General features: G+C 47.1%; 7 protein-coding genes across 7 annotated transcripts; 1 reads left to right on the top strand and 6 right to left on the bottom strand. All coding sequences in view use genetic code 12, as the record gives it.

Moving 5' to 3' along the window:
- Positions 1-5: 5 nt before the first annotated feature.
- Positions 6-1,424, bottom strand: CGT1 (mRNA guanylyltransferase; the record flags this gene model as incomplete). Its single annotated transcript, XM_025487420.1, has 1 exon — positions 6-1,424. The coding sequence occupies one exon, from the start codon at positions 1,422-1,424 to the stop codon at positions 6-8; it is 1,419 nt and encodes a 472-aa protein (XP_025344436.1).
- Positions 1,425-1,594: 170 nt separating this feature from the next.
- CXQ85_003785 (DNA-binding E3 ubiquitin-protein ligase) lies at positions 1,595-6,178 on the bottom strand (the record flags this gene model as incomplete). The annotated part of the gene is made up of 2 exons (XM_025487419.1): positions 1,595-5,029; positions 5,138-6,178. The coding sequence occupies 2 exons, from the start codon at positions 6,176-6,178 to the stop codon at positions 1,595-1,597; spliced, it is 4,476 nt and encodes a 1,491-aa protein (XP_025344435.1).
- Positions 6,179-6,537: 359 nt separating this feature from the next.
- On the bottom strand, positions 6,538-7,224 carry LEA1 (U2 snRNP complex subunit; the record flags this gene model as incomplete). Its single annotated transcript, XM_025487418.1, has 1 exon — positions 6,538-7,224. The coding sequence occupies one exon, from the start codon at positions 7,222-7,224 to the stop codon at positions 6,538-6,540; it is 687 nt and encodes a 228-aa protein (XP_025344434.1).
- A 229-nt stretch (positions 7,225-7,453) lies between these two features.
- Positions 7,454-8,841, bottom strand: CXQ85_003783 (uncharacterized protein; the record flags this gene model as incomplete). Its single annotated transcript, XM_025487417.1, has 2 exons — positions 7,454-8,060; positions 8,087-8,841. 2 exons carry the CDS (start codon positions 8,839-8,841, stop codon positions 7,454-7,456), a joined length of 1,362 nt encoding a protein of 453 aa, XP_025344433.1.
- Positions 8,842-9,608: 767 nt separating this feature from the next.
- On the bottom strand, positions 9,609-11,129 carry MEP2 (ammonium permease; the record flags this gene model as incomplete). The annotated part of the gene is made up of 1 exon (XM_025487416.1): positions 9,609-11,129. The coding sequence occupies one exon, from the start codon at positions 11,127-11,129 to the stop codon at positions 9,609-9,611; it is 1,521 nt and encodes a 506-aa protein (XP_025344432.1).
- Positions 11,130-13,468: 2,339 nt separating this feature from the next.
- Positions 13,469-16,210, top strand: CXQ85_003781 (uncharacterized protein; the record flags this gene model as incomplete). Its single annotated transcript, XM_025487415.1, has 1 exon — positions 13,469-16,210. One exon carries the CDS (start codon positions 13,469-13,471, stop codon positions 16,208-16,210), a length of 2,742 nt encoding a protein of 913 aa, XP_025344431.1.
- Positions 16,211-16,348: 138 nt separating this feature from the next.
- On the bottom strand, positions 16,349-17,794 carry EMP46 (Emp46p; the record flags this gene model as incomplete). Its single annotated transcript, XM_025487414.1, has 1 exon — positions 16,349-17,794. The coding sequence occupies one exon, from the start codon at positions 17,792-17,794 to the stop codon at positions 16,349-16,351; it is 1,446 nt and encodes a 481-aa protein (XP_025344430.1).
- Positions 17,795-18,089: the final 295 nt, after the last annotated feature.

The raw sequence follows: 18,089 nt of genomic DNA, 5'->3' as shown, positions 1-18,089 counted from the left end.
TGTGTTCACTCCAGATCGCTTTCCTCCTCGTAGTCAGGCATCATGTCTTGAAGCATTCTAGCCTCTTCAGGCCTGGCCTCGGCACTGCTATGTTTGCGAGCCTTCTTCGGCGTGTGATTATCGAGGTCAGAGGGGCGGCGCTTCTGTTGCTTAGGCAGCGAATTCGGCGACAGAACTCTGTGGTGTGGTTGTTGTGGATGTGGTGGTTGTGAATGCGTGCTACCATGTTGTGCCTGTTGTTGGTGTGCTTGCTTGGCCTTCTGGGCCCTTTCATACTCTCTCCTCTTCCACGATTTTTCGATATTTGGACAAGAATCAATGAGCTCCTTCTCGGAAACACCATCAGCGATACTGTGAAGAATCTTTTCGACAATGGTGTAGTGATTACCGTTGGATTTATCGTTACGGAATCGGAGCATTTCCCAAAATGGAGGTTTGGATATTTTCTTTCTGCACTCAACCACACGGCCTTGCAATGGCTCATTGATTCCTTTTAGCTGTTCCCATTCCTCTTCGGTGACGTCTAGTTCGGCGAATTCTTCGTAGTCTTTCCCACCTTTCCACACACTCAACTTGAACTCCTCAGGCTTGCTATCGTAATCAGTGTAGGTGGAATCAGGGTCACGAGGATCCATGTCAGGGTCTTGGAATTGTTTGAATACCATGTTCATTTTAAAGTCTATCGTATTCTCGTGGGCTGGCTTCCACTTCAAAAGCGTAGCGTCCGTGCCGAAAATGTATGGAGTCTCGGCACATGTAAAAATCAAACCGTCAGATTCATGGAATAGCTGGTCTTGCATGGATAGAACCATGTTTGCTCTGTACGACAGCTTCATCATCTTGAAACTGACTTTGAATGGAAAGTCAGCACCGTTAACAATCTCCGGGTGGCGAGCCTTGAAACTGTCGAATGGTTTCATCACATTCTCCGTAATGTAGCCCAAACGCTTAGGTAGAGGTCTGTTGGTGACATCTTTTTCGTTGACCACAAGAGCATCAAAAATGCAGTATCGAAGGAATGGCTCCAGGACATTCTTGGTCTCCAAAACAAGCTCGCCGTCTAGAAGAGTGCCGTGATGATATGTTTCACCGTTTTCTTCCTTAACTTCAGATGGAAAGTGGATGCCAGGTACGTGATAGAATTCGTTCTCTCGAGTAACAAGAAACACACCTTCACCTCTGGCGTTATCATGAACAAGGAAAAGCAAGCACCGCAATCCGTCGGACTTCTCACAAACAAAGTAGTCTCTATTTTTTAGAACCTCGAGATGATGCCTTTCGAAAGACACGGGCTGGGAACCAGGGAACAGGGTATTTCTTCGTTTGAGAAGATCTGCGAGCATGAGCCTCAACTCGTGGAGTTCCTCGCCGGCTAGTTTTGTGCCAGGAATCTCGGGCATATCCCGGTCTCCAAGCTGAAGCATGATGCAAGTCAACGAAAGGCTATGATTAAATGCAATGAATTATTGCCGGATGAAAAGTGTTGTTGATGAAGAAACGAGACTGCTGGAAGAGCGGTGAAAGCACGTGACCAAAAACCCAGTGCGTATAGTGGTCGTTTCACAGACTGGTGCTCTCTTTATTTTTCACCCACTCACCACAATATTTCACTCAATGTGATCATCGACCTTTCCACGTTTGGTGCCTCGGGCTGCTTGTAGACTTGCAGAATATGGTCCAGAGGATCCTGGAGGCCGAAATGCTCTGCTCTGATTGGCTCGTTGAGTTCCTTTGCAAGAGAGTCCCCTTCCAGCTCAGCACTGGCAATTCTGTCAATGTCCTCCAGAAGGTGACAATTACGACATCTGACAGATTCAGGGTTTTGAGGCGATGGCCACCATTTGGGCGAAGCAGTGATCTTGCAGACATCACAGGAAAGCTCTTTCTTCTCCTTCTCCTTCTCTTTATCCTTTCTGTACTCTGTAGGTGCTCGGTATCTTGCAGCCATTTCCTCCTCTGTCTCAGTGAACTTCTCCACCATCTTCATGTAATTCTGAGCCTTAAGCTGTGGCCCTGTGCATTTGAAGTTAGTGAGACGAGCAATATCCTCGATGAATAATTGAATCAACGGCTTGAGTTCTCCATTGAGAGTTCTCTTACCCAACGTTCTCATGTTGTGGATGGCTCCTCTTTGTTCGTGTCTAGGACAGAGTAAAATAGGCTCCAACTTGCCTGCTTCCTCGCCAATGTACGTGTTAGTGTTGGCTTTCGACATACGCTGTGGGACGAGCTTGAAACCAAGCTTGAAGTTGGGGGTATCTTGAGCACACGTTATGTGGAACTTCTCTTCCAGGTCCTTGCAACCGTCACAGTGTATCATGGCACCACTGAGAGACTTGCAGATGCTGCATCTGTTGGTATAGTTTTCGAGGAAAACATTAGATACACTTTCAATTGCACATCCAACCTGCTTGGTAGCAGTAGAGTTCAAAACGTCTTTGGAAATAAATGAAGGGGGTGCAATGTTCCTGAAGGAGATGTGTTTGTGCGAGAACAAAGCACAAAGCAAATGTGCCCATTTCCCTGAATCAAGCACAGGCATCAAAAAGTCTGGCTTCACCAACGGTGATCCTAAGATAGACATTTCATAGTTCAGCTCATTGGCAAGACAAAGGCAGCAGGAGTATGTGGTGGTATAATGAGGGCTAAGGTCGTTGACACAGGCATCACAGAGCCATTGCTTGACGGGCTTTTGCTTGCCTGAGATACCAATACCAGCACAAGATGAATGGACATTGACGCCACAATTCGAACAGATCAACATTTCTAGCAAAGAGTCATCCTTATCATCATACTCCATACAAACGCAGCAGTTTCTATCGTTGACAGAAAAGGGTAGGTCAATCTTGGCCTGAGAAGGAATCTGGAAAGCCAGCGTGAGCAGCTTGAGATCAACCAACTGTCTGCTTTTGAATGAAGTGATGAGTTCCCTGAGCAGATTCTCATCAAACCTCGAAGACGTCTTCTTGTCGATCTTGGTTACCGCAGTCGATGGAAGTCTATAATCACCATTGAGGATTGGACTGGCAACACTAGTAGACTCTGGGCCTGAAATGCGTTTCTGTCTCTTCTGTTTAGGTGGCTGGGCTGATGCTTCTTTAATAGGCTCTGCTTGTGGTCTTTTCTTGTTCATTGCAGTAGTAGCCTTCTTGGTTGCAGCATCAGACTTATCCTTCTGTACCATGGCCTCATCAGTGTCCTCCTTGTTCTCTTCCTTGATGGGTGACTTCCGTCTTGCCTTTGGCTTCGCCTCGGTCTTGGTAACGCCATTAGTAGCAATAAGAGGCTTTCTCTTCTTCTCCGCGGGCTCTTCCAGCTTGACTTCTGCATCTGCTTTTCCATTGGCACGCTTTGCTGTGGTATTAGTTCTTGCTGGTACATTCAGCGGCTTGACAGGAGCAGCAACTGGCTTAACCGATTTTGGTTTAGGTCCTGGCTTAGCTCTCTGGTAAACAGGTTCCGGAAGGCGAGTGGGTGCTGGAATAGAAACATTAGCGACGGCAGCAACACGTCTGGCGTATCCATTGGCAGTAGTATCAGGTATTGAAGTCGAAGAAACAGACAGTATCAGAACAGAACTCTCTCCTGGATTTAAGACAGCTGGATCATATGAAAGACCACCTCCCTCGGTCTGCGCTTTCATCAAGATTCTCTCGGAGTCGGTGACCAATTCAGCTTCAACCTTCTTCTTGTAGCCGCCAACACCTCTTGTATTCCTTTTCTCGACTTCTTGAGGATCCTCCCAGTAAACAGCATATCTTCTCCAAAGTCTAGCGCAACGGAAACATAAAGCATGCACAGCATCAGGGTCGATATCGTCCATTTCAGCGTTTTCGTCATACTTGGTATTTTCATCAAACCCCGTGATTCTAAACCATTGCGTTGACTTGTAGGTTTTGCAATGCTTACAGCGGAATTTGCGTCTCTTGACCACTATCTTCTCGTTTTCATAAGACGAATCATCATCGCTGTCAATCATCGTATCGACTTCCTTGGGAGGTTTCTCTTCTTTCGTGGAACTGGACTTCTTCTTCCTTCCAGGATAGTTACCCCAAATTTGTTTTCCTCTGGGCAGTTTCTTCCACAAATAGTAGAACCTCACCACCATGGAACATGGCTGTGACTTAACGAGCTTATAAGTTGGATACAACTCGCTACCATTCTTCTTGACACCATTCTCAAAGCGTCTGATCTCTTCTGCGCTGAAAGTAGGCTCCTTCAAGGTATCTCTGGTAAGCTGGGATACTCTCTCCATAGCTGCAACTGCGTCACCTTTGCAATCGAGCCAAATCTTTAAAATGGCATCAACGAAGTTGGGAGATGTAGGATACATATTGAGTCTTTGAGCAATCGGATTACAGGCTCGCACGTAGTCATCAAACTTGGAAAAGTTATCGGCGACATCTTCTTCTCTGTTCTTCCACAAGAGCGTACACGTTTCGCCTTCACCATCGTCAACGCCTCGCTCAATGTAGCCTTTTGGCCTTGGCTGAAGCCATTGAGGAAATTCTTTGGGTGGAACATCTTGAAACTCTTTCGGAAGGGGTAGTCTCTTTGTTTCCTCTTCTACTGTCTTCTTTTTGGCACCTCTTTTACCTGGTGCTTTCTTTTTACCGTTTTCGCCAGCCTTGCCATCGTCGTAGTATACGATAGGGTGATCAATGTACTCTGGAACGTTGGAGGCCTGGTACTTGGGTCCCAAGCTTGTAGATGCTCTAGGGTATGGCGAACGGTCATCTAGATCAACAGCGTCCTCAAGACGAGTATGGATACCCAAGTAACGCATACTCCATTCCTCCTTGAGTCTCCTATCTTCCACAGACAAGTCTGCATCGGCAATCAAGAAATCCTTGGCCATAATCTCATACTTTGGGAGCGAGATTTCTGGCGATTTCTTTGGCGCTTCTTCAGGCTCTTCAGGAGAAGAAAGCATGGTATCGCTCACCTCTGAGATTTCTCTCTCGTTGGAAGATCTATTATCGTGAGAAAGCATCACCATTTTCTTGCTTTGATACTCTAGTTCGTGCTTCTTAGTACATAGCGCACAAGACCAACTGAAACCTCTACTTGGCTTCTTTAGAAGGGGTGGGTCTAGACAGAGCATGTGGAAGTGTTTCTCGCAGCCAGCACAGGTGACTGATTCGTTGGGAGCACACCATTCGGAACACACGTCACAGTGGGAACTCAGATTGGACTCGAAGTTGTTGATGAACTGTTTACTGCGCGATGGTTCCATGAAGATGAACTCGAATCGTTTGTTGATGGCCAAAATATAGTTCTGACTATTGTTGGCGGTGTTGCTCACGTACTGGAGGAGCGAAGAGGTCTTGATAATGTCGTAGAACTTGATCATGTAACGATCAAACAACTTGTCAAAGTAGAAGCAGTTAGGGATGGAACAGTACGCTTCTAGCGACGACATGGGCGTTCCTTCTTTGGTGATTTTCGGCGTGGCGTCAATCTCCAGCTTATGTTTCACAGTGACAAGGCCCCTGAAACTCTGCAACGGACAGGTATCACTATGCATCGAGGCGTAGAGAAGACGAGAGTCAGAAGTGTGCTTGGAAATATCTCTAGGACGGTAGAACCACTGGATCTGGAAAACAAAAAACGAGGCATCCATAAGTTCAGGTTCTTCCTCGTCATCCTCCTTTTTCTGCTTCCTCGTGAACCCCATCACTCTGCCAATATAGTAAGGCTCTCCTGGCGGTTCACTGACCATATAAATGTAGTCGCCCTTTCGTAAGCAAAAATACGGGTCTTTCGTCGAACGACGACGAGCCTGGCCCCTTCCAGTGCCTGGTAGCAGCGGGTGCAGCGATAGAAGCTGTTGCACTTTACCTAGATCATTCTCAGTCTCCTTAGGTCCCACCGTCGGCTGCTCAGGACAGAAAAGGCATTGGAGGCGTGTGTTCACGTAGGCACCGTCCAAATTAAGTTTATGTGAAAAATAGTCTCCCGGTGAAGCTGGTGGCTGCCAGTTATACGGAAGCTTCCCTGTAGAAGTTGGCACTGGAGTAGATGGCTTTGCAGCACTCTTCTTGCCTCTAGTAGAAGAAGGAGCCTTCACGGGCGCCCCACTAGGCTCCATGTCGTCTAGAAGCGGCTCCTGGTACGCATCCGAGTAGTTTTTGTTCCCAGCGCCCTTTCTTCTGGGTCTTGCCTGAGTGGTGGTCATAGAGAACGGGCTGTTTTCTGGCAGTGGGCGGTTTTGGGGTGGAATTTCGGGTAATTCAGCGTCAAACAAGTGTAAAGACAGCTCCCACAGGGCACAAGACGACCTAGGGCTAGAGATACGTGGGGAATTCGGGAAAACGTTGGAATACGAAATGCACTGAGTGAGAAATTTGAGTGCGTCTATATGGGCCATGTCAGGATCAGAGGATCCCATTCAGCCACTGGTAGAGGGGACAAAACGGGGTGGATATATAGAAGAGATTGTTTTTTAATGAATGTTGAATGTCTACGTTCTTTTTGGTGCCCTTCAGGGCCCTTCGTTCGTCACTTCATATATTGGGGGCTCTGCCTTCTATAACTTCAACCCTTGAGCACCGCAGAGATCCGTTCCACCTCCTCTATGCTTTCTGCTTCTTCTAGTTGTCGAAGAAGATCGGCTTTTTCTTCGTCGCTGAGCTTCTTGACGGTATTCTCTGCCAACCGTTCCTGCTTGGATTTGGTTTCCACGGGCTTCTTGGCGCCAGAACTCAATATAGCGTCGAGGACTGGGGTGGCCTTTTCATAACTTTCCCCAAAGAGTTCAACCGCCTCGGCTCGTTCGCTTGCCTTGACTTTCTCTCCGTCTAGCACTTTTAACGTGGGCACGAGCCACACCACGAAAAGCCGGTAATTGTGTTCTTGCACAACCTTATTACCTAGAAGCACGAGATGCTCCAACTTCCAGTGCCGAAGAGGCTCCAACTGACTCAAGCTCGTCACGTTGTTGTTGACTAGCGAAAGTGACCTGACGTGCTCATTGTGCACCTCCTTCACACGCGAGATGTTGTTATTTGCTAGAAGAAGGGTTTCTAGTTTATCAAGGTTTTCGGGGATCCCACTGAGCTCTATGATATCGTTGTTGGTTAGATCAATCACATTGTAGGTGTTGTTGGTGGTGTCTAGATTTTCAATAAAGAGCGCTTGCTGGTCACGAAGATTGAGCGTGAGACGCTTTTCTGGATTGACATAAACAGGCGCTTGCGATATTAGCTGAGGCGTGAGTTTCATTGGAAGTGGTTTCTTTGGAGGGGCAGTTGCAGCTCTACCTCTGTATACCTCTTTCCTTAGTCCCTCATGCCATACAATGAGGCCTGGGTAGAGGTGCAGGACAGACAGTCTTAGTAGACCAAGGGCTATCAAAAAGAAGACGAAAAGGGGGATAGATGAGCTTTTGGGCCTTGTGGGGCCTTGTGGGGCATTGTGGGTTTTAAAAGTGTATGTTCGATGCTGCGTTCACTCAGTAGATGGTGACGTTGGATACGCAATTGTTGCTCTCAATAACTTCCCATATGCACCGGTCATAGCCGAAGAGCCTGGATTGGCCCCATGTCTTGAACTCGTTCGACGGTTTGGATCCGATAGACTCGGTAGACAGCATCTGAGTCGACAAGTCCAGCTTGCCGTTTTCTGTCACATGTAAGATCTCCAAGTCCTCGTCTCTTGTGATTTCTGACTCGTTTCGGTTGAGCAATACAGGATCTGTCTTGTGGGTGCTGATCTCCTTAAGGAAACTGCTGCTGAACTCGTGGAAGTATAACGACGAATCCACCGCCGACTTGCTCTGGGCGTTCCAGCGAATCTTCCAGTTGCACTTGTTCCATTGCATAAAGTCCAACGACTCCACGATCCCGCCGTTGTGAAGAACCACCTTTTCCAAGACTCCACCGACCTTTTCGTTCGGGTTTAAGTTGTAGAGTAAATCAATTCCTAGCCGGAAGTAGTTATGAAACTTGTAGACAGACCCTACCCGTTCACAGGGCGCTGCAGTGGCGGTCTTGAGATGCTTATGGATCAAAAGACGAGAGTCAAACTTGTTAAAGTATGCATCTGGAGGCCCTAGGATCCTAAGGACATCTTGTTGGGTACTCACCCGAGCTTTAGGTTCTCTTTTGGTCTTGCTGCGCCGTTATTATTAAAAAAAGCAACCTCGATATCGCCAGTTTCTAGCGTCACGATGAACTTCTCTATGGAAGAAGCCTCCGCAGCCCTTGATACCGTTTCCTTCTTGAGATCGTCCAAAAAGCTCGTAAAGTCCTTCCCGCTAAAGATAGCCAACGACTGGCACGCGATATCTGGCGCCACGTCCCAATTGGCCAACTTGGACAATATCTGGTTATCATCCTCAATCGACGAGAGCTTTGCAAGAAGCTCCTTCAGCCGTATCACAAACTTAAAGCTGATGCCGGGATAACTCAACACATACGTCTTCTTCTCCAAGTCTAGTATCCCCGGGTACGTGGGCCCAAAGATCTTATTGTAAATCACCTTCAAACACGGCGGCACCACCAGTTTCTGCAAAGGCGGTTTCTCTAGCGCATCCTCAGGCTCTGGCGCCTCGTAGAACTGGATCTCGTTCAATGCCTGGCCATTATACGAAAGCTTAAGCATTTCAAAGTTCATCACCTCTATAAGCCTAAGCTCCTGTCCCAGCGAGCTCAGGAACGTAAGTCGAAGTCCCAACGAAGGAAGAGTCACGAGAATAGGTGACTCAAGGTACTTTCGAGACGAGTAGGCGATTTTCATTTTATAGTCAGAAGCCCTGAGTTTGGCCACAGTGTCGTAGAGCAGAATGCCCAAATGCAAGAAGCCGGTGAATCCCTCACCTGGAGAAATAATGGACGTCATTGGAGGTAAAGTATGGTAGTTGGTGTTGTTGATACTGGCCAGTTATCTTGATAGACTGCGTAGTGGTGGCCCCGTGGAGCGTGTGCAGGGCTATCAGTTAGAGGGTATAGACGGTGGAAGGAAATGGCTGGAAGAAGGGTTTTTTGGGGTAATTATGAATTGGGGGAGGTTTATTAGGGGATTAGGGTTTGATGGGATGGGTTTTTGGACTCGTTTAGACTTAGTTTGGTGGTTTAAAGGGGACTGGTTAGTGGCTGCGAAATGCTGGCTGGAAGGAAGAAGAGGAGGAGAGAAGGAGAGATAAAGTGTGGAGGGCTATGGCCAAAGAAGTTGTCAAAGGTGTGTTTTAAGTGTAATTGACGTGGATTGTTCCTGAAGGAGGATATACACTTATCAGTATCATTTGGTGTTTGTACTAGGATGTGTGTCTAGGCGCCTGGGAGGCATAGATAGACATGCTATGCAAGGAAGTGTTATCTTGATACATATATTTTGTTTTTAAAGAAACCTGAAATGGATAGTTAGCTTCGTTTTATAAATGAATTCACATATTGGAATTATCAGCCAAGTCTGATATGAACCAACATGGAATACCAGTTACTAACATAGACCACACTAGAAGGTGATACTTAGCATTCAAACAATACGGTCTCATACTTAAAACGAATATCCATGACTCAAACCTTAATTTTTATCAAACCTGCTACTACATCACCTTCAACTATTACTGTATTAATCAGACATATTAAGGTATAGGTACAAAGCACTTACTGTTTGGTGCTGTGGTTTTCGCTGGAGTCCTCAGGGGAGAACTTCTCTCCCTTTTGATTAGTGCCTTCAATCGCTTCCTCTTCATCCTTGTGAGCGGCCGCCTTCAACTGGGCCACTCTTGGGTCGTTGGATCTGATTGGCTCAGCAACATATGGAGAGTTCTTTGTGCCCAAGGCAGACTCGTTGTCGCTATCATAGTAGGCAAACTCACCAATCTGGGCCAAGTCAACACCCATCAACTCTTCATCTTCGTGCAAACGCAATCTGAGGAATGGAATCTTGTCCATGATGAATAAGATGATGGCAGTGACACAGAAGGACCAGGCACCGTTGGAGACCGAAGCAGCCAACTGGTAACCCAACTGGATATAGTTTTGGTTCATCCAGCCGCCGTCGATTTCGGTTGCACCGTCCAAATGGGCAATGTAGTCAGCAGCAAACAAACCAGTCATGAATGTACCAATGAATCCACCCACACCGTGCAAAGAAAAGACATCCATACCGTCATCAATACCAATGAGTGTCTTCAAGTCCACAGCAAAATTACAAGCAATAGCTGGCACAACACCAAAGATGATGGAAGTGTAAACTGGAACAAAACCAGCAGCTGGAGTAATACCCACAAGACCAGCAATGGCACCCATACAAAGACCCACAGTAGACCATTTACCGCCAGTACGGAAGTAATCCACAAACATCCAGGTCAAAGCACCACAAGAAGCAGCAATTTGGGTGTTGACACAGGCGTACCAGGATCTGATGGAAGCGTTACCGGTAGAACCACCGTTGAAGCCGAACCAGCCGAACCACAAGAAGACGGTACCCAAAACAATGGAAGACACCGAGTGAGGTTTATACTTTGGCACCTTACCTGAAGTCAAAGGATCGTGTCTCTTACCCAAGACCATAGAATAAGCCAAGGCAGCAAAACCAGCATTCTCGTGCACGGGACCACCGCCAGCGAAGTCCAAAGCACCGAGTTCAGCCAACCAGCCGCTGCCTCCCCAAGTCCAGTAGGCCAATGGGCAGTAGACGACGGTCAACCAGATAAACAAGAAAACCATCATGGGTCCCAAACGGGCTCTTTCGCAGCCAGCGCCAACCATCAAAATAGCAGTAACACAAGCAAACATGCCCTGGAAGAAGCACATCAAAATGTCAGGAATAGAATCCACGACGGCAGGAGCCCCAAGCACGTCCATAAGACAAAAATTGTCCAAACTGCCAAGGAACCCACTACTATCGGAATGTGAAAAGGCAAGCGAAAACCCCCAGAAGAACCAGTGGAAAGTAGTCAAACTAAGCGCCATAATGGACGCCCACAACAACGAAAGCGCATGTTTCTTTCTCGAAAGACCCAGGTACAAAAGCCCCACGCCAGGAACCATGATCCACACAATCACACCAGAAATGGCCACCCAGACCATATCGGCTCCACCGAATTGAGCACTCAAGTCAACGGTTAAAGAATCACCGCCAGTACCAGTTTGCGTAGCGCCAGGAACAGAAGTCTCCATGATATAAAGATGAAGAGGAAAAAATTACACAAGGAAGAATAACCGGCTATATATACATTTTATGGACCATCCTCCAGACATTTGGCTGGTACAGTGATAATCAACAGGCAAGGGCCAATCAACGCGAGAGGCGCGCATAATCACTGATAAGCGAAGGTGCTAGATATCGTAAACGGCAGGAAAGGATTACTGATAAGGAGAAGGATGAGAAAAAGAAGGTTGAAACAACAAGGAATTTGGCTAAGGGCTGGATTTGGTGGTGGTGGTTTTTTATGGGATTGGGGTGAGGAGGTGTTTTTTTTTTTTTTTTTTTGGATCTTTCAGGTCTTTTGGTCTGGCTTCTTTCCATGTTCATTTCCTACTACCTTCCTGCAGCAGTGCAACACAAGATAAGAGACACACTTCTGGTCGGTAGATAAATCAATATGATTGGCCAGGACGACTTTTCCCCAGGGCTGCACATACTTTGTGTAATGTGAATTATTGGGGCAAGATTTCTCGGCCTGCCGTTGCTTGTGCTGGGTGTAATTGGGCTGTGAACGGTTATGCCAAGGCTCGAGAGGTGAAAGATAACGAGCAAGGAATGGGTTTGGAGGATTTTAGGAATGTGAAAAATCGACGCAAAAGTGAAAACTGTCGAGGCGTGTGATTTGTGGAAACTCTGTGATCGGCTAAAATTGTGCATGATTTATGAGTTACAAGAACAGAATTAAAATCGTATTTTGGCAAGGAGGCTTTGCTTGGACCGTTTGTAAGGCTGGCCAGGGAATCAGCCAAGACGGTGCTCCAATTATATGCCTTGTTGCAAAAGATAACCATGCGATAACCTTTGGTTGGTTGATGTCTTGGAACTTGGACAAACGGGTGTATTACTCAAGTGGGGAATTCAACCGGGAAAACACGTTAAGCATGGTCGGGTTGCTGACATCAACAATCGGACATTTTTGTCTCGACAAGCGTTTAGCCCCATGGGCAGAAAAATTACCTTCTCGCCGAAGCTCCTTGATAGCCGTGTTGGAGACGAAGCCATGGGGGATTTCTGCCTTGTCTTGGCCTGATGTGGTGGACAGTTGGTTACGTTGGTTTGTAGATACCTGGCAATACGGTGTTTTCCGTTATAGTTGGTATTGTCCTTGGAGGCTCGGTACTCTGGGTTTCTCGTCCATCATCACGAACCTGCTACTACTACTACTGTCATTGGAGGATGGTTGGTATAAGCCAAGGAAGTATAAGGAGGTTGGTTCCCGTACCGGTTGCGCAATTCAATGATCCAGTGGTTGATGTACTTCGCCAAAACCCAATCTGGTCTCCTTGGGCCGGTAACGGAGCTCCCCTTCACATGAGAGAAGAAAAAGGAAAAGATAGTAAAAATGGGGAGAATGAAGGGGTCATGGGGCAAATGGAATGCTGCTGTAAATGCTGGCAAAATGGAAGGACACGTAGAGCAGCATCCCTACTAGCATTTCTTTTACTCTACGGCTACACAAATAAACTTTGCAAGACCAAGCACGGTCTAGAAGGCAGAAGCAGCTCCCGTATATGTGAATCAGCTTCCAATGATGTCAGCGATCTGTTCGACTCCAGAAGCCGCCACAATTCACCAAACTGCCTTCAACGAATAACAAAAAGCCTAAGAACTAACCTCGTCTGCACCTTTTCAGAAAGATCTAGCGACTCTTTCTAGAACCTCCACCATGTACAGCTGCTTGCATGAAACCCCAAGAGCCAGGCCAAACTATGACGACAGCGGTGAACGTCATTACGCCAATGCCAACCGTCGAGTGACCAAAAAACCGTTATTTCCCAGAAATTCATATTTCAGAAAGCATACAATTGGATACTGTGAAATGGCCATTCTGCCATGCACCAGTCAACTTCCCCAACCTTTCACGTCCACGTCCCAAAGTACCAAAAAATACCATAAAATACCACCACTAACCAGGGAAGCCACCTTCATAAACAAAATCCACCATTTTTTCCAACCTCCAACTCCCTCCCACACACTAACCCATCTTCGGCTTCCGGCTGGATTGGTTGCGAAAAATCCACACACAGCAAGCAAACTCCGAGTTTCATCTTGTCACCAGAACACAAAACGCAAAGAACCAAGTTTAGCCCTGGACGCCATTCGGCCAGAAGGGCCCACACATCCGTACCCCTTGCCAAATGCCTCCTCTCTTCAAATACCTTCTCGTCTTCAGCTCGACCCTTGTCTAAACGGCTTCTAGAAATTCCTGCACGGTCGGCGTCACCGGCACATGTAAAGTATTTCAATCGTAAAACCATAACTTGTTACCTTTCCCCCATCCCAACCTAAATCTTCCCCCAGCTCCACGGAAATGGCCGAAAACTCAGAGTTCGCCACGACCATCTTGACGTCGACGCTGCCCAGCGATGTCGCCAACTTTATCCCCCACTCGTTGGACCTATCGCAGAATTTGATTGAGAAGAATTTGGTGGTGTGGTTTTCCAACTATACCAAGATGCTTATCAAGTATAACCAGGACTTGAACTTGTTGGTGGCCAATGGCCGGGACTTTTTCAGCAACTCTGGCCAGGAGTTTGGATCCATCGATAAGATTTGGAACTGTGTGGCTTCGTGTGTTACTTCGCAGATTGGCGCCAACGACTCGTTGATTAAGGTCATGAGGAACGATATTCTCTCTCAATTGAGTGCTGCCACTCGTGACGACGTTCGGTTTTCCGAGCTTGTGGTGAACTCGAAGGAATTGACGGAGATTAGCCAGGCTTTGGAGAAGAACGACCCCAACGGCGAGTACCAGTGGAACGTTAAAGCGCCAGCGGTTCTTTCAAACTTTGAAAACTTTAAGCGTAACGAGAAGAACTTGTTGTCGAGCAGTTTCTTGAGCTATATGAATGCGGTCAACTCGAAGACGTCTGAGGTGTTGCACAAGAACGAAAACGCCGTCAACTACATTTTGAAGGAATTCAACGTTGATCAAGAAATGAACGCGTATGTCGATTATATGGTCAACTCTAAGGTTCAGCCTCCTGCTAGAGACTTGGCTGCTGCCCAACAGGCTCCTCCTGCTGCAGCCGCTGCTGGTCTTGGCCTGGCTGCTTCTCTGTCTCCATCCAAGAACCACAGCTCCAGAGCTTCGGTATCTAGTGGCCTGGGTGAACCTAAGAAGAAGCTGAAGTTGCGTTCTAAGATGGGCTCTCTTCTTGGCCGTAAGAAGAAGAACGATAAGCATGCTTCCTCTACTCCGGTTGATGCTATCCCAGAAGACCAGTCTGTGTCGTCCGTTCCTTCTAGACAGAACACAAGCTTCTCGACCCGCCATTCGCTCGCTGAACAACCACTGCTGGCTCAGAAGCAGCCCCAGGTGGAAAGAGGTCTGTTTGTAGCCCCAGTCTCCGGAAACGGCCCATCTTCTGGCCAACCTGCTGGCCCATCATCTGTTCCTGGTCCTTCTGGTGCTGGTCCTCTGTCGGCCATCAGAAGCCAGACCTTCAATGAAACTGTTCCGCTTCAGCCAAGTGCTCCACAAAAGAAGGAGGAGCAGCCACCTGTGAGCCTGCGTTCGCTGACTCACGAGAGACAAGACCATGAAGGACCTAACCTCGTCAAGTACACCTCTTCCGACGAAGACAGTGACGGTCCTACTGATGCACAGGGCAACCGTTTGTCCATGTTACAGACTCACCAATTGGATCACCCACCAAAGGTTGAACCTGGCTCCGAAGACCGTTCTCGTAACACTTCCTCTGGAAAGTATAGCTTTGACTATGGTGATGAAGAGAAGGACCTTTCCGCTAAGGCTACTCCAAAGACGGCTAATGCACCTGATTTCCCTTCGTTTGGTGCTGTTCCATCAACAGACGCTACTGGTCGTCCTGGCCTGCTTAGCGATGTCCCACCAACCAGCGCTACTGCTGCAAACATTGCTGATGAAGTTGGCCCACCATCTGAGCCTCCTTCGTCTTATGGCCTGGAGGCTTCTAGCCAATCCAATAACCGCCAGTCTAACACTTTAGCTGGTGCCGCTATTGGTGCTGTTGCTGGTGCGGTGGGTGCTGGTGCTGTTGGAAACGCTGTTGGTGCTCAACAACCTCTGCAAGCTCCTCAACAACAACAGCCACAGCAGCAGCCACAACAACAGCAACCTCCTCCACCTCCACCTTCGAGAAAGGTTCACAGCACAGGAGATCCAAAGATTAACAGGAGAGATCTCCACTCTGGTACATTCCAAAATCTTCCTCCTGCCAGAGAGCTGATGATTCAGCCTCGTATTCCCCATGATGAGGCAGGTACTCGTACTTCTTTGGTCAGTCAAAACACTGGCAATTCTTTCTTCAGACATGACAACCAATTCAAGCATTTCGGTTCTAGCCAGGCTCTTGTGGACGAAGGTCTTCATACCTCCGTTGCTGAGATCATCAACGTTACCTTCAAGGATGGAAATGTGACCAAGGCTCACGTTCTTGGAGAAGTTGCTTTCAACTACAACTCTGTTGCTCAAGCCCACCAGGCCCAAGACATTGTCATTCCAGTGCCATTCACGAAGTTCTTGTTGAATGAGCAGTTCATGCGCCAGGTTGGCGAAAACAAGTACAGCTTGGATCTTTCTCAGATTGCCTCGCGTACATTGGGTGGCCTCAAATACATAGCTAACTTGAATGAGAGCCAGGCACCTGTCGTGGTCAGACAAATCTGGAAGTTTGAGCCACACCAGGCTAGTCTCATCATCAAGCTCTCGCATAACCCAGTGTTTGGCCAGCTGGTGCAACTTGAAGGATTGGTGATTTCTGCTTCCTTGGATCACTCTGCCCAATCCACCTCGGCCTCTTCGAAGCCTGAAGGTTCATTCAACAAAGACAAAAACAGAATTACTTGGAGATACATGAGACCATTGGTGTTGGATGGTAGTGCGCCAGAAGAAAAATTGATTGCAAGATTCACCACTAATGGTCAAGCATCTGAAGCTCCTACTGGAGTCCAGCTCAAGTTCAATGTGGTTGACCCACCAACTACATATGTTCCTATTTTGGATGTCCAAGGACGCAGCATCCCAAGCTTCAGGAGCTTGAGCACAGGTAGCTACATCTCCCATGCTTAAACTACGATTGATGATCAGACGAATTAAAACATAAAAAATTATTGAGATGAGCCTTTTAGCTAACTTAGCTGTACATTTTTGCAAATTATTTCTAGGCATTAAGTGTTGTGTATTTTACAAGATTATATAATTACTGACTCAAAGTAGCTTGGAGTGTTTCACGTCCTTTCTAAGTCTGTGGACGAAAATACTCAAGACAACAATGATGGCAATAACTGCAACCATGAACCATTTCAGATACGTCTGGAACGATTCGACTTTATCAGATTCAAACAGCGGGAAACGCTCGGTTTCACGTTTTCCACTGCTGGCAGCAAGCGATTGAACATGTCTTCCCAAATCGCCAAGCTCTTTTCTGTGATTATTGAACTCGTTAAGGATCGATTTGGCAATGTCGTTGTTCTGGCTTTGGATCAATTGTTCCAAACGCACGTAATTGTCCTTCAAAGTTTCAAGCACTTGGATTTGCTGAATCTGGGATTCCACAATTTGATTAAGAATCAGGAGATCAGGTTGGTTATTGCCAGATCCAGCACCTACCTGCTTAATCAAGTTCTCCAAAGAGCTAAACTTTTGCGTGATTTCTGAAAGATCCACCTTTGAAGGAGTCTCGATTCTGACTGGCTCCTGTTTTTGTGGCTCCGTCTTCTGCTGCTCTCTAGCCTTAGCTTCTTCTTCCTCTTCCTTCAACATTTGCTCCTTCCATTTTCTGGTTCTCTCCATAAGAGATTCCCTGCCGAAAGATGGCTGGTAGGTTGGCTCTTGTTCGTCTTGAGTAACGGTAATCACCTTCACAGCACCGTCAGCAAGGATTCCATGATCATCAATAGCATCTTCAGTGAGCTCGTTGTACACGGACATCTTGAGAATCTCCCAGTACTCCTGAGATTTACCATCAACAGAGCCAGTGACACCAAAATCAAAGTCCTGGGCAAGCTTGTTGAAGGAAATGGCATCCGTCTTGAAACAGAGGTTATTGTCAATCTGGACCTTGAACAACTTGTTCTTGGCAGAGTAGGAGATACGAAGTGTAAACGGCACCATCGAGTCGAGGTAGTTGAAAGAACACGTTCCAAGAGTGTTATCAATCTGGTTAGGAATCTCCTTGGTGCCATCTCCAGCAAACAACTTAAGACCAGGTTTCTCCTTGTTGTTTACCAAGAACTGGAAACCATCAAACACTGCCGGGCCACCAAAGTTCAGTGTATCCTTCTTAAACCTAGGCGTGTTCTGAGCCTGAACAAGCCAAAAGGCAAGACCGTTCGTATCAACAAACGAATGATCAGCGGTTTCCACAGACTCGGAGTTTCTGAAAACTGCCTCAATCACCCATTCGTCCATAGAATTGGCCAATGCCAGCTCAGACCAAAGAGCGCCCTGACCTCTTTCAAAAGCCAAGCGGCCAGCATCAAGCTTCAAGGAACCACTGACTTCCCATCCGTTAATATCGTTCTTGGAAGGAACAGTGAACAAGTTCGGAAGCGATTGACGTCCAGGATACACTTTAGTATCTGAAGAGATGATTCCCTCTGGAACAATGGCAGAAGCCACTGCAAGAATGCTGCAAAGGGACAAGAGCTTCATTTCTGGAGGGAAAAAAGTGACTTGGATGGTGTTGTCAGTTTGGATCAACTTTCGCTGGAAAATGTGGTTAAACCTGTGTGTGGCATTTATATGCGCAGCAACGTCATTTTGTGGAAAGACAGTAAAACGAGAAAGGCGGTTCGAGAGGAAACAACAACAAAAAGGGTAAGTGGGGGAGGTTTGAATATTGCTTTGTTGTTCAGTTCTCTGGGATTGGACTGGTTTTTTTGCTGGCAAAAACCCTTAAGTTTAGGCCTGAATGTCGTAGTAGCAAAGTCATTTGCAGCCAAAAGCC

This window comes from Candidozyma haemuli, assembly GCF_002926055.2.
Source record: "Candidozyma haemuli strain B11899 chromosome Unknown F_2014730914, whole genome shotgun sequence".
NCBI classification, from domain to species: Eukaryota; Fungi; Ascomycota; class Pichiomycetes; order Serinales; family Metschnikowiaceae; genus Candidozyma; species Candidozyma haemuli.
This window is presented reverse-complemented; position numbering and strand designations above follow the sequence as displayed.